Raw genomic sequence first — 15,767 nt, forward strand, 5'->3', positions numbered from 1 at the left:
TATTGTTGTAAAGAAAATAAATTATACATTTTTTATGAATTCATTTGATTAGGTGTACTTTTTGATTATTAACATTTTAATTAAAATAAATTCATTTATATTTACTCAAATGTATGTACACAATGTATATTATTAATAAAATACATTTTTAATATTGTAAAGAAAATTAATTATTAAAAGTTTTTATACTATTTTGTTTTTGATTATTACAATTTTAATTAAAATAAACAAATGTATATATATATATATATATATATATATATATATATATATATATATATATATATATATATATACATATACTCAAATGTATTATATCATTTATAATAATTTATTTATTGAAAAAAATATTTAAGTTTTATGCATTGATTTCACTGTTCACTGATTTATTTATTTATTTTTAAATCATGTTTTTAAAAAATCATATATTTGTTTATATTTTATTATTTTTAATGTTTAAATTTGTTTATTTATTAGTTTATTTCATGACCTAGAAGTAGTGGTGAATCTTATATAAGATTGTGTTTTGATACAGTTTCTCTAATTTAAAAATAATTCAACTTTATACCTGGGGTTGAATATAACTTTCGACACCCGCATTAATGTGTTGTCAGGCTGCGTGAGTGTGTGTGTGTGAGTGTGTGTGTGTGTGTGTGTGTGTGTGTGTGTGTGTGTGTATGTGTGTGTGAGGCTACATCAGCGGAGCGTCAATATTTCCGCCTACGGCACTGCAGACAGTCCCGATAACGTCTCCAGTCAATCAATATGGATATTAATAACCTTCTCTCTGTCTCCCTCGCAGGTAAAGCCTTGACGTTTCTCCTTCTGCAGCCGCCCAGTCCCAAGCTGCCCCCCCACAGCACCATCCGCCGCACAGCGATCGATCTGATTGGCCGAGGCTTCACGGTGTGGGAGCCGTATATGGACGTGTCCGCGGTTCTCATGGGCCTGCTGGAGCTGTGCGCCGACGCCGAGAAACAGCTGTCCAAGTGAGCCTCGCACTAACACTCGTACAGTAGAGTACAGTCCATCCCTTTATGACCACCACGTACCCATCCTCTGATGGCTACTTCCAGTAGAGTGCGGATCGGGCCGCTTTTTTCTGTCCGAGCCTGGCCCGGGTACGAAAGAGCGTTCACCCGAACCCGACCTGAGCCCGACTGGCATTTAAGTGTTAGTTCACCCAAAAATGAAATTTATGTCATTAACTCCTCACCCTAATGTAGTTCCACACCCGTAAGACCTCCGTTCATCATTGGAACACATATTCACACTATACTGTCCATGTCCAGAAAACTAATAAAAACATCCACTCCCAAAGGCCACCACTACTGAATCACTGATCACTTTCCCACCGCGACCGCGTTCATCTTCATAAAATCAGTTTAGTTAGAGAACAGACACTACAGTTAAAGGTGCACTATGCAGCTTTACGTCCACTGGAGGGCGCCTATTCTAAACAAAGGCGTAGTTTGATGACGCCAAGTTTGCGCGCAGCATCTTAGGACATGCGGTCTTCACCTCACAGCCAGTGGAAAATAGGACTCGGGCAGAAATCACGTTCATGCGGTTATTAACATTACTGTAGAGTAGCAGAGCAGGAGCGAGTGTTGTGGAGCTGAGCACGGCCGCTGGAGCGATTGGTTATTAACGTTACTGTAGTGAAGCAGAGCAGGAGCGAGTGTTGAGGAGCTGAGCACGGCCGCTGGAGCGATTGGTTATTAACATTACTGTAGAGTAGCAGAGCAGGAGCGAGTGTTGAGGAGCTGAGCACGGCCACTGGAGCGATTGGTTATTAACGTTACTGTAGTGAAGCAGAGCAGGAGCGAGTGTTGAGGAGCTGAGCACGGCCACTGGAGCGATTGGTTATTAACGTTACTGTAGTGAAGCAGAGCAGGAGCGAGTGTTGTGGAGCTGAGCACGGCCACTGGAGCGATTGGTTATTAACATTACTGTAGAGTAGCAGAGCAGGAGCGAGTGTTGAGGAGCTGAGCATGGCTGCTGGAGCGATTGGTTATTAACGTTACTGTAGTGAAGCAGAGCAGGAGCGAGTGTTGTGGAGCTGAGCACGGCCGCTGGAGCGATTGGTTATTAACGTTACTGTAGTGAAGCAGAGCAGGAGCGAGTGTTGAGGAGCTGAGCACGGCCGCTGGAGCGATTGGTTATTAACGTTACTGTAGTGCAGCAGAGCAGGGCCGAGTGTTGAGGAGCTAAGCACGGCCGCTGGAGCGATTGGTTATTAACGTTACTGTAGTGAAGCAGAGCAGGAGCGAGTGTTGAGGAGCTGAGCACGGCCGCTGGAGCGATTGGTTATTAACATTACTGTAGAGTAGCAGAGCAGGAGCGAGTGTTGAGGAGCTGAGCACGGCCGCTGGAGCGATTGGTTATTAACGTTACTGTAGTGAAGCAGAGCAGGGCCGAGTGTTGAGGAGCTGAGCACGGCCGCTGGAGCGATTGGTTATTAACGTTACTGTAGAGTAGCAGAGCAGGAGCGAGTGTTGAGGAGCTGAGCACGGCCGCTGGAGCGATTGGTTATTAACGTTACTGTAGTGCAGCAGAGCAGGGCCGAGTGTTGAGGAGCTGAGCACGGCCGCTGGAGCGATTGGTTATTAACGTTACTGTAGTGCAGCAGAGCAGGAGCGAGTGTTGAGGAGCTGAGCACGGCCGCTGGAGCGATTGGTTATTAACATTACTGTAGAGTAGCAGAGCAGGAGCGAGTGTTGTGGAGCTGAGCACGGCCGCTGGAGCGATTGGTTATTAACATTACTGTAGAGTAGCAGAGCAGGAGCGAGTGTTGAGGAGCTGAGCACGGCCGCTGGAGCGATTGGTTATTAACGTTACTGTAGAGTAGCAGAGCAGGAGCGAGTGTTGAGGAGCTGAGCACGGCCGCTGGAGCGATTGGTTATTAACGTTACTGTAGTGAAGCAGAGCAGGAGCGAGTGTTGAGGAGCTGAGCACGGCCGCTGGAGCGATTGGTTATTAACGTTACTGTAGAGTAGCAGAGCAGGAGCGAGTGTTGAGGAGCTGAGCACGGCCGCTGGAGCGATTGGTTATTAACGTTACTGTAGTGCAGCAGAGCAGGGCCGAGTGTTGAGGAGCTGAGCACGGCCGCTGGAGCGATTGGTTATTAACGTTACTGTAGTGCAGCAGAGCAGGAGCGAGTGTTGAGGAGCTGAGCACGGCCGCTGGAGCGATTGGTTATTAACATTACTGTAGAGTAGCAGAGCAGGACCGAGTGTTGAGGAGCTGAGCACGGCCGCTGGAGCGATTGGTTATTAACATTACTGTAGAGTAGCAGAGCAGGAGCGAGTGTTGAGGAGCTGAGCACGGCCGCTGGAGCGATTGGTTATTAACATTACTGTAGAGTAGCAGAGCAGGAGCGAGTGTTGAGGAGCTGAGCACGGCCGCTGGAGCGATTGGTTATTAACGTTACTGTAGAGTAGCAGAGCAGGAGCGAGTGTTGAGGAGCTGAGCACGGCCGCTGGAGCGATTGGTTATTAACGTTACTGTAGTGCAGCAGAGCAGGGCCGAGTGTTGAGGAGCTGAGCACGGCCGCTGGAGCGATTGGTTATTAACGTTACTGTAGTGCAGCAGAGCAGGAGCGAGTGTTGAGGAGCTGAGCACGGCCGCTGGAGCGATTGGTTATTAACATTACTGTAGAGTAGCAGAGCAGGAGCGAGTGTTGTGGAGCTGAGCACGGCCGCTGGAGCGATTGGTTATTAACATTACTGTAGAGTAGCAGAGCAGGAGCGAGTGTTGTGGAGCTGAGCACGGCCGCTGGAGCGATTGGTTATTAACGTTACTGTAGTGCAGCAGAGCAGGACAGAGTGTTGAGGAGCTAAGCACGGCCGCTGGAGCGATTGGTTATTAACATTACTGTAGAGTAGCAGAGCAGGAGCGAGTGTTGAGGAGCTGAGCACGGCCGCTGGAGCGATTGGTTATTAACGTTACTGTAGTGAAGCAGAGCAGGAGCGAGTGTTGAGGAGCTGAGCACGGCCGCTGGAGCGATTGGTTATTAACGTTACTGTAGAGTAGCAGAGCAGGAGCGAGTGTTGAGGAGCTGAGCACGGCCGCTGGAGCGATTGGTTATTAACGTTACTGTAGAGTAGCAGAGCAGGAGCGAGTGTTGAGGAGCTGAGCACGGCCGCTGGAGCGATTGGTTATTAACGTTACTGTAGAGTAGCAGAGCAGGAGCGAGTGTTGAGGAGCTGAGCACGGCCGCTGGAGCGATTGGTTATTAACGTTACTGTAGTGTAGCAGAGCAGGAGCGAGTGTTGAGGAGCTGAGCACGGCCGCTGGAGCGATTGGTTATTAACGTTACTGTAGTGAAGCAGAGCAGGAGTGAGTGTTGAGGAGCTGAGCACGGCCGCTGGAGCGATTGGTTATTAACGTTACTGTAGAGAAGCAGAGCAGGAGTGAGTGTTGTGGAGCTGAGCACGGCCGCTGGAGCGATTGGTTATTAACGTTACTGTAGAGTAGCAAAGCAGGAGCGAGTGTTGAGGAGCTGAGCACGGCCGCTGGAGCGATTGGTTATTAACGTTACTGTAGAGTAGCAGAGCAGGAGCGAGTGTTGAGGAGCTGAGCACGGCCGCTGGAGCGATTGGTTATTAACGTTACTGTAGAGTAGCAGAGCAGGAGCGAGTGTTGTGGAGCTGAGCACGGCCGCTGGAGCGATTGGTTATTAACGTTACTGTAGAGTAGCAAAGCAGGAGCGAGTGTTGTGGAGCTGAGCACGACCGCTGGAGCGATTTTCAAACAAACACACGGCTCGCGAGCACCGGGACTTTTATTATGACGGGACGGGACACAGTCGCTGGGCAGCTGCACTGATCCGCTCTTCCGATTATGAGTATGAGGTAAAGCAGCTCTATTTATCATATTAGATACATTTAAGTGTGTTTAAAATGATGTTATGACGTTACTCTGTGTGTTCACTTGTTCACACTGCTAAGAGTAAAGCACTTCTGCCAAATAAAACCCGAAACCGAGAGTAACGCAGATATGACGCGATTGACAGGCGACTCCTTCAGACGCTATGCTGACATGTCCCGGTCCTCAGTTAAAATAGCAATTTTCTCACGATTTACAAATAGTTGGAAAAATTTGGGATATTGTAAGTGCTCAGCTGAACAAAATATATAACACTGGCCTAGTGGTGTTTGGATATTTTACTGCAAAAATACTACATAGTGCACCTTAAATACTGAACGTGTCTGTTCAATATGTGATTTAGCCACTGAGGGAGTGTCACAGCACAAACGCTACATGAGTCAGATTACATTCTCAGTGATGAATGAGCTGAATGAGCTCTGCTGATAGCTGAGGTAAACGCAACCGCAGCATACATTTACAGCGCGTGTTCAGTCTGCCGCGTTTTCATTTCATGCCTGTGGAAGCTTAACTTTTAATAGGAATTAATTTGAGAAGTTAAAATACTTATATTGCTCAGCATAGCTCCGTTCACATGAATGCCTGCAGCTAAGCTGAGCTCTGAGTGAGATCTCCATCCCCCATACGAATTGAAAACATGCGGAAATAGCTCCCTCTGCTGGCTGACAATATTTTTTGACGATAAATTGACGATATTTGCGTCATCTGAGTAATTTTTCCAGAAATAAAATGTATAAATCTCTTGTCTCAGGGGGATATGAGGGGGGGAAGCACAATAATTTGATTATACTCCAGGGTTTCTACTGATACAAAGCCATATGCTAATCGCTAAAGTAACCCTTTAAGACATCAATGTGTCGTCAGGAGCAGCAGGGTTTTTGTGCATGTTGTCTAAGCATGTTTTTTTTTTTACTCTCATTTTTTTAGTTAGTTTTTAGTTTTAGTTTTAGAATTGTTACCCATTCACATGCATTATATGACCGACACACAGCAACGGTTAGAGTTAAAAATCTTCATTTGTGTTCTACTGAAGAAACAAACACACCTGGGGGTGCACTGGGGGTCAGCAGATATAAATCCCATTTTCATTTTTGGGTGAACTAACCCTTGACTCGAGGGTATTTAAGCTGTTGGCGTTTATGAGACTCGACTCAGGCGGTCGAGACTTCATTGTTTGAAATCATGCATGGCACGGAAGGTTCCCCTGCTTAAACCAGCACATGTCCAGGCCCGTCTTAAGTTTGCCAATGACCATTTGGATGATCCAGATGAGTCATGGGAGAAAGTCACGTGGTCGGATGAGATGAACTATCCCTTGTAGAGGGTTTGATAGCGCTCGAGGTTATTTAAGCTGTTGGCGTTTATGAGACTCGACCCACGTGGTCCTGAAACCGTTTATCCACGTCTGAAATCCTTCACAGCTGCGCGGACGGCGTTTTCCACCCCCGTGACAGATGAGAGGCAGGCTCTAATCCGATTGGAGCCCATTAATATGATTTAATGATGTCTCGGCCTCAGGATGGCGGAGACCTCAAACCGAAAGAGGAAACCCATATGTCTGGGCCTTAACCTCCGCGCCGAAACTCCCGCAAACGAGGTTACCGTCCAGTCTGAGCCCCCCCAGCCCGTGCTCACCTCGTTAAGACGAAACCCGATCCTAAAAAAATTTATTATGAGTACAAATATGTCTGCGTGCAGCACGTGCTAATGCCGTTAGAGCCAAATGGCGCTCGTTTTTCAGTCGTGATTATGGCCAGAAGTGAACGTTTGGCCTAGATGAGAAAAAATGAGACGTGTATAAATGTCTTGGTGTCTTTCTCTTCACCGGGATGATGATGAGGATGATGTTTCTTCTTTGACCCCCAGACTGAAGCAGGGCAACGTTATCTGCTTTTTAAATGGCAAATCCATTTAGCAGCGCTGGAAGACCTTTAGCGTGAGAGGGAGACTGTACGCCACTGATGCTTATTAATGTGATGATGAGAGCAATATTACAGGGAATCTATAAGTGTGGCTAAAAATAAGATGGTTTGAGTTAGAAGAACAGAGACGACAGATGTAATCTGCTGGCTAAATTAATCGTTATATAATATAAATTAACTCGGTGTGAAATGTAGCTACTATTAAACATCAAATGTTCAATTTATTGTAGTAAGTGTGTTATATGTAGCTATAATACATTATATATAATAATTGTATAATAAATTATAATAAATAAATGTATATACATTTATATTAATTCAAATGTATTTAAATGTATATACAGTACATATATACATTTTATATATATATATATATATATATATATATATATATATATATATATATATATATATATATATATATATATATATATATATATATATATATATACGGAATACGGAATTCCTCCGAACCTTCTCCGGGCAATAGAGTCCATGTACTCAGGAACAAGGGCCAGGGTGGTGACACCAGATGGCAACAGCGAGGAGTTTGACATCATGGCTGGAGTCATGCAAGGGGACACACTAGCCCCCTTCCTCTTCATCATAGTCCTTGATTATGCGCTCAGGAAGGCAATCAGTGGGCGAGAGCAGGAACTAGGCTTCACGCTGACACCAAGGAAATCAAGTCGACACCCGGCAGTAGTCTTGACAGACCTTGACTATGCAGATGACATCAGTCTGCTCTCCGACAACATGGAACAAGCACAGGAACTACTACACAGGGTAGAGCTAGAGTGCATCAAGGTTGGCCTTAGGATAAATGCAATGAAAACTGAGGTCATGACCTACAACGTTCCACACTCCACACTAGTGTTGTATTCAGATGTTTATATGTGTGATGTGTGAATGGATGTGATTAGTCTCTATCACTCAACAAAAGACAGAAGATCCTAATCGCTCATATTCTCTCCATTTCTCTCTCCATTTCTCTCTCTCTCTCTCTCTCTCTCTCTCTCTCTCTCTCTCTCTCTCTCTCTCTCTCTCTCTCTCTCTCTCTCTCTCTCTCTCTCTCTCTCTCTCTCTCTCTCTCTCTCTCTCTCTCTCTCTCTCTCTCTCTCTGTATATATATATATATATATTCTGCGAGCCGCTCCTGAGATTAGAGTCATTGATCAGATATTGACGTTGATTAGCTCATTCACACTCAGTGTCTGAGTTATCACCAGTGTTAAAGCTGCGCTTGAGTAGCTGAAGTAGACAGGAGTCGCTCACAGCAGAAGAGCAGATAAATCTAGCTTTGTTCTTTCATTCGGTGTCTTTCAAAGCCTGAACGTCAAGAGGAGCTTTAGATCATTTAAAGCACGTCACACGAGATCAGCCGCGCTAAGATCATTTACGCAACTGCCGCGTTTCTCCGGAAATCTGCGTGATTTTCACGAGCGAGGAATGAAAACAGGAGGAATCTCGAGCGAGGTCTCACTGCCTTTGAACAGAATTTATTGACACATTTGCTTGAGTTTCAGCAGGGAAACTGTGTGTGTGTGTGTGTGTGTGTGTGTGTGTGTGTGTGCGTGTGCGTGTGCGTGTGCGCGTGCGCGTGCGCGTGTGTGTGTGAGGGAAATAGAGCCATGTTAGAAATAACCCCGTTCAGTCAAGAGTTCTGTGTTCTCACGATGTCCTTCTCTCTTCTGCCTCTTCATTTAAAACTGAGACGTTTGTGTGAGAGAGAGTGTGCCTGCGTGCAACACCCATTTTTCATTAGCTGAACTCAAATATCTAAGACTTTTTCTCTCAAAAGCCTATAACTCTCAAATATCATTCACAAATCTGTCTAAATATGTGTTAGTGAGCACTTCTCTTTTGCCGAGATTATCCATCCACCTCACAGGTGTGGCATATCAAGATGCTGATTACACAGCAGGATTATTACACAGGTGTGCCTTAGCCTGGCCACAATAAAAGGCCACTCTAAAATGTGCCGTTTTAACATAAGGCACAGATGCCACAAGTTTTGAGGGAGTGTGTGATTGGCATACTGAATGTCAACCAGAGCTGTTTTACCATGAGTTGAATGTTCATTTCTCTACCATAATCTGTCTCCAAAGGCGTTTCAGAGAATTTGTCAGTACATCGAACCAGCCTTACATCTGCAGACCAAATGTAACCACACCAGCCCAGGATCTCCACAACCAGCATCTTCACTTCCAAGATCGTCTGAGACCAGCCACTCGGACAGCTAACCAAATGACCAAAAGAGTTTCTGCACTAACGGTCAGAAACCGTCTCACTGAAGCTCAATCGTAATCAACTTTAACTAAATCGTAATCGACTTCAAGTGAGCAAATGCTCACATTCGATGGCGTCCGACACTTTGGAGAGGGGTTCACTGCAAAAAATGCTCTTCTTACTTAGTCATTTTGTCTTGTTTCTAGTCTAAATATCTAACTATTCTTAAATGTAATTAATTCTGATTAATTCTGAAATCTTGTTTCTTGTTTCCGTCCCAAACAGAAACAAGATTATTTTTCTCACCCTATTGGCAGATCATTTTGCCTGTTTTAAGCAAAAATTCACTTCATTTTGATCTTTTTCCTCAAAAAACAAGGAAAATATCATTTCATTTTACTTATCTAGAGCCCCTTTCACACTGCACGTCGGACCCGCAATATTCCCGGAGCATTGCCGGGTCGCCTTCTGTGAGAAAGCAACCACGTCCCGGAATGGATTGCCGAATTCGACCCGGGTCGGGGACCTAGTAATATTGCGGGATTCTACCCTGGATGAGCGCTGTGTGAACAAAAGCCGAAACTAATGCCGCAGCGTGTGCGTAGTTATCGTGCGACTCCTAGAGCTTGTTTTTTCAATAACACAACCCTGCAGTGCCAGAAGAGCTCGTCGGTGTTTAAACGCAGAGAGTGTTCGTATACAAAAGAAACTAAAATTAAACAAGCAGAAATGTGTGCAAACTGGACACAAGTCGAGACCACGGAGCTCCTTACTATCCGCGCTGAAGCTGAGATCGCTCGCCAGCTCAGTGGAACGGTACGTGATGCGGTCGTTTATGAGCAAATAAAAATAAAAATGCATCCGATGGCGCCTCTGTGATCTAAGTCTCGCTGCTTCACATTGTTTCCTACTCTCAGCAAGCTTTGCTTCCAGCGTACGCGTTATCTCATTAACTCTACGGAAAGAAGTCAATATCGAAAAACATCAAGTAATTTGAGCATTTAGCATAAACAACAATGCCACTAGTTGCTGGTCAACAGCCATGTTTACAAAGCAATGAGAACACTTCCGTTTTGCCTTTCCTTATTCTTTGGCGGCGACCTTTTTCGACTCGTACATACAGTATTGTTCAAAATAATAGCAGTACAATGTGACTAACCAGAATAATCAAGGTTTTTAGTATATTTTTTATTGCTACGTGGCAAACAAGTTACCAGTAGGTTCAGTAGATTGTCAGAAAACAAACAAGACCCAGCATTCATGATATGCACGCTCTTAAGGCTGTGCAATTGGGCAATTAGTTGAAAGGGGTGTGTTCAAAAAATAGCAGTGTCTACCTTTGACTGTACAAACTCAAAACTATTTTGTACAAAAAAATTTTTTCTTCTGGGATTTAGCAATCCTGTGAATCACTAAACTAATATTTAGTTGTATGACCACAGTTTTTTAAAACTGCTTGACATCTGTGTGGCATGGAGTCAACCAACTTGTGGCACCTCTCAGCTGTTATTCCACTCCATGATTCTTTAACAACATTCCACAATTCATTCACATTTCTTGGTTTTGCTTCAGAAACAGCATTTTTGATATCACCCCACAAGTTCTCAATTGGATTAAGGTCTGGAGATTGGGCTGGCCACTCCATAACATTAATTTTGTTGGTTTGGAACCAAGACTTTGCCCGTTTACTAGTGTGTTTTGGGTCATTGTCTTGTTGAAACAACCGTTTCAAGGGCATGTCCTCTTCAGCATAGGGCAACATGACCTCTTCAAGTATTTTAACATATGCAAACTGATCCATGATCCCTGGTATGCGATAAATAGGCCCAACACCATAGTAGGAGAAACATGCCCATATCATGATGCTTGCACCTCCATGCTTCACTGTCTTCACTGTGTACTGTGGCTTGAATTCAGAGTTTGGGGGTCGTCTCACAAACTGCCTGTGGCCCTTGGACCCAAAAAGAACAGTTTTACTCTCATCAGTCCACAAAATGTTCCTCCATTTCTCTTTAGGCCAGTTGATGTGTTCTTTGGCAAATTGTAACCTCTTCTGCACATGCCTTTTTTTTAACAGAGGGACTTTGCGGGGGATTCTTGAAAATAGATTAGCTTCACACAGACGTCTTCTAACTGTCACAGTACTTACAGGTAACTCCAGACTGTCTTTGATCATCCTGGAGGTGATCATTGGCTGAGCCTTTGCCATTCTGGTTATTCTTCTATCCATTTTGATGGTTGTCTTCCGTTTTCTTCCACGTCTCTCTGGTTTTGCTCTCCATTTTAAGGCATTGGAGATCATTTTAGCTGAGCAGCCTATCATGTTTTGCACCTCTTTATAGGTTTTCCCCTCTCTAATCAACTTTTTAATCAAAGTACGCTGTTCTTCTGAACAATGTCTTGAACGACCCATTTTCCTCAGCTTTCAAATGCATGTTCAACGAGTGTTGGCTTCATCCTTAAATAGGGGCCACCTGATTCACACCTGTTTCTTCACAAAATTGATGACCTCAGTGATTGAATGCCACACTGCTATTTTTTTTAACACACCCCTTTCAACTAATTCAACTAATTGCCCAATTGCACAGCCTTAAGAGCGTGCATATCATGAATGCTGGGTCTCATTTGTTTTCTGAGAATCTACTGAACCTACTGGTAACTTGTTTGCCACGTAGCAATAAAAAATATACTAAAAACCTTGATTATTCTGGTTAGTCACATTGTACTGCTATTATTTTGAACAATACTGTATACGTCACATCCGGATGTCACGTGTCAAATCCGTTACGGGTTGTGTGTGAAAGCGCACATATTACGGTATTTCGCTGGCAGTGTGAATGGACCAAATCTAGCGGCCCGGGAACAAATGCCGGGTCTCATTATCCGTGTATTTGCCGGAATCGCAGTGTGAAAGGGGCTTAGTAAATGCATTTTGATTTAAGAATATTTATATATTTGGACTGGAAACAAGAAAAAAAATACTAAATAAAGAAGAGCATTTTCTGCAGTGTTCTCTTCAAAGATGAATCCCAGTTTTCATTGTACTGGAAGATGGCAGACCGTGTGTATGGTGTTTTGGGTGAGTGTTGTGGATCGAGTGGCCCATGGTGGCGGTTAATTTAGATCTCAACGAAAGTTCTCAACGAAATATCTAAATAAAATTAATTACAAAATTAACTGTATAAACTATGATACTGATCTGCTGACATTGTCGCTATATGATAATTTGAAATGAGCTGATAACATCACTGCTTTCTCCAGAACGACTGTCCTGTTTAACACTGTGAACCTGCTTTGAAACAATCGGCATTGTAAAAGCGCGATATAAATAAAGTTGACTTGACTAATGGTATGGTGAGGTGCATGGATTATCTCAGCAAAAGAGAAGTGCTCACTAACACAGATTTAGACAGATTTGTGAATGATATTTGAGAGTTATAGGCCTTTGAGAGAAAAAAGTCTTAGATCTTTGAGTTCAGCTTGTGAAAAATGGGGGCAAAAGTAATAGCAATCCGTTTATAATTTTATTCAGTGTATAATACATATATTCCTCTGGATTCCTACAAGTACAGTGGGAACAGAAAGTATTCAGACCCCCTTAAATTTTTCAATCTGTTATATTGCAGCCATTTGCCGAAATCATTTAAGTTAAAACCTTCTCATTAATGTACACACAGCACTCCATATTGACAGAAAAACACAGAATTGTTGACATTTTTGCAGATTTATAAAAAAAATTACAACTGAAATATCACATGGTCCTAAGTATTCAGACCCTTTGCTCAGTGTTTAGTAGAAGTTCAGTGTTCAGTGTCTAAAACAGCCATGAGTCTTTTTGGGAAAGATGCAACAAGTTTTCCACACCTGGATTTGGGGATCCTCTGCCATTCCTCCTCCAGATCCTCTCCAGTTCTGTCAGGTTGGATGGTAAATGTTGGTGGACAGCCATTTTCAGGTCTCTCCAGAGATGCTCAATTGGGCTTAATTCAGGGCTCTGGCTGGGCCATTCAGGAACATTCACGGAGTTGTTGTGAAGCCACTCCTTCGTTATTTTAGCTGTATGCTTAGGGTCATTGTCTTGTTGGACAGTAAACCTTCGGCCCAGTCTGATGTCTTGAGCACTCTGGAGAAGGTTTTCATCCAGGATATCCCTGTACTTGGCCACATTCATCTTTCCCTCAATTGCAACCAGTCGTCCTGTCCCTGCAGCTGAAAAACACCCCCACAGCATGATGCTGCCACCACCATGCTTCACTGCTGGGACAGTATTGGACAGGCGATGAGCAGTGCCTGGTTTCCTCCGCACATAACGCTTAGAATTAAGGCCAAAAAGTTGGTCTCAGTCTCATCAGACCAGAGAATCTTATTTCTCAGCATCTTGGAGTCCTTCTGGTGTTTTTAGCAAACTTTCATGTGTCTTGTACTGAGGAGAGGCTTCCGCCGACCACTCTGCCATGAAGCCCTGACTGGTGGAGGGCTGCAGTGATGGTTGACTTTCTACAACTTTCTCCCATCTCTGGAGCTCAGCCACAGTGATCTTTGGGTTCTTCTTCACCTCTCTCACCAAAGCTCTTCTCCCTCAATAGCTCAGTTTGCCCGGACGGCCAGCTCTAGGAAGGGTTCTGGTCGTCCCAAACGTATTAGATTTAAAGATTATGGAGGCCACTGTGCTATTGGGAACCTTACGTGCAGCAGAAATGTTTTTGTAGTCTTGGCCAGATCTGCGCCTTTTTCTGTCTCTGAGCTCTTCAGGCGGTTCCTTTGACCTCCTGATTCTCATTTGCTCTGAAGTGCACTGTGAGCGGTAAGGTCTGATATAGACAGGTGTGTGGCTTTCCTAATCAAGTCCAGTCAGAATAATCAAACACAGCTGGACTCAAATGAAGGTATAGAACCATCTCAAGGATGATCAGAAGAAATGGACAGCACCTGAGTTAAATATATTTATTACACGGCTCTGTGAAATACTTGATTCTGATTGGTCAATCGCGCATTCCAGCGGTGTGTTATTTCCAGATAACAACCGCTCATCCGGGTACTGCGAGTTATCTTGACCGGTTCTACTTCTGTGCTTAACGCTGGCGCCATCTTGTGGCTTAAACAGCCGTGGGTTACAATGGAAGACTTCAAGGCGGGTTTCCTTTATAAAGTTTTAAATATGGATATTTTTCTGACACAAACGCATCGACTGGAATCAGAAGGCTCTATTAACCCATCGGAGTCGTGTGGAGCGCGTTATTTGACGGACAGCTGCATTTTTATGGACTTCAAAAACAGCTCCAACTACTGCTGGGATTAACGTTAGCCTGGACTTTTTAAATATAACTCTGATTGTATTTGTCTGACAGAAGAATGTCATATACACCTATAATGACTTGAGGAGGAGTAAATCATGGGCTTGGTTTCATTTTTGGCTGAACTAACCCTTTCAGCATTCATTCTCAACATTTAGCAGCAATAGATAAAGGCTTAAAGCAGTCTGAACTGTTAATAAAATATTTAAACTCAAGATAATACATATTTAGTGTCTAATTTATTTGAGACTGGTAGCCGTGTAATAAGCGGGATAATGTCCACCCAGCCGGTTGTTATCTCAGAATAAACCCTTCAGAGTGATGCTCCGCTTCGCCTCGGGGTCCTGATCACTCTGGAGGGGTTTATTCTGCGATAACAACCGGCTGGGTGGACATTAGCCCTTACGAGCGTCACAGCAAAGGGTCTGAATACTTAAGATCATTAATATTTTCTTTTTTCTTTTTAATAAATCTGTAAAAATATCAACAATTCTGTGTTTTTCTGTCAATATGGGGTGCTGTGTACATTAATGAGAAAAAAATGAACTTAAATGATTTTAGAAAATGGCTGCAATATAACAGACTGAAAAATGTAAGGGGGTCTGAATACTTTCCATACCCACTGTGTGTATATAATATAATGTGATACAATATAATATAAAATAACCTGAGCCCTTTAAATATATCTTTTCTCTGTATGTATAAAGCTCTCTCTCTCTCTCTCTCTCTCTCTCTCTCTCCTCTCTCTCTCTCTCTCTCTCTCTCTCTCTCTCTCTCTCTCTCTCTCTCTCTCTCTCTCTCTCTCTCTCTCTCTAGCGGTGTGTGTTGGAGCGAGCCGTCGGTCAGCAGGGTTTCGGCTCTGTTGTGTGTTTTAGCCACGCGTGTCACCGAGAACATTAAAGTCCCAGCACACGCTTTGATCACATCATGCGCGAGTCGCTCTGTGTGTCCTGATGCATATTCACACACACACGGGGTGATTTGTTAACATGGGGCCTCTTACAGATGCAGATCAGTGTGTGTGTGTGTGCTGTGATGTGTGTGAGTGACTCCATTGACCCCAGGCTCACATTATAATGTGTGTGTAATGGTTTGACTCTATATTTGTGTGTTTAGCATCTCAATGGGTCTTCCTCTGAGCCCCGCTGCCGACTCTGCGCGCTCGGCCCGTCACGCCCTCTCGCTGATCGCCACCGCTCGACCGCCCGCATTCATCACCACCATCGCACGAGAGGTAACACGATGCACATCTGTGTGTGTGTGTGTGTGTTTGTTTTTGTGAAATATCAGGATACAAATGTGTATTATGACATGGGTAATGCACAGTCACACAGGTATTACAGGAGAGGTGAAATATGAGGACATTACCCATGGCCCCACTTTTCAAAAGGCTTATAAATCACACAGGAGGAGTTTTTATGAGAAAGTAAAA

At 43.9% G+C, this 15,767-nt stretch overlaps 1 protein-coding gene across 1 annotated transcript in view; it reads left to right on the forward strand.

The window, feature by feature from the left end:
• Positions 1-15,767, forward strand: part of LOC137046941 (WD repeat-containing protein 7) — a 169,008-nt gene that overhangs the window by 135,924 nt on the left and 17,317 nt on the right. Inside the window, 2 exon segments of the mRNA XM_067424450.1 lie at positions 803-989; positions 15,452-15,569. Of these exon segments, the coding sequence (XP_067280551.1) occupies positions 803-989; positions 15,452-15,569 (305 nt within the window).

The sequence above is a fragment of the Pseudorasbora parva genome, chromosome 18, assembly GCF_024679245.1.
Source record: "Pseudorasbora parva isolate DD20220531a chromosome 18, ASM2467924v1, whole genome shotgun sequence".
In the NCBI taxonomy this organism is placed as follows: domain Eukaryota; kingdom Metazoa; phylum Chordata; class Actinopteri; order Cypriniformes; family Gobionidae; genus Pseudorasbora; species Pseudorasbora parva.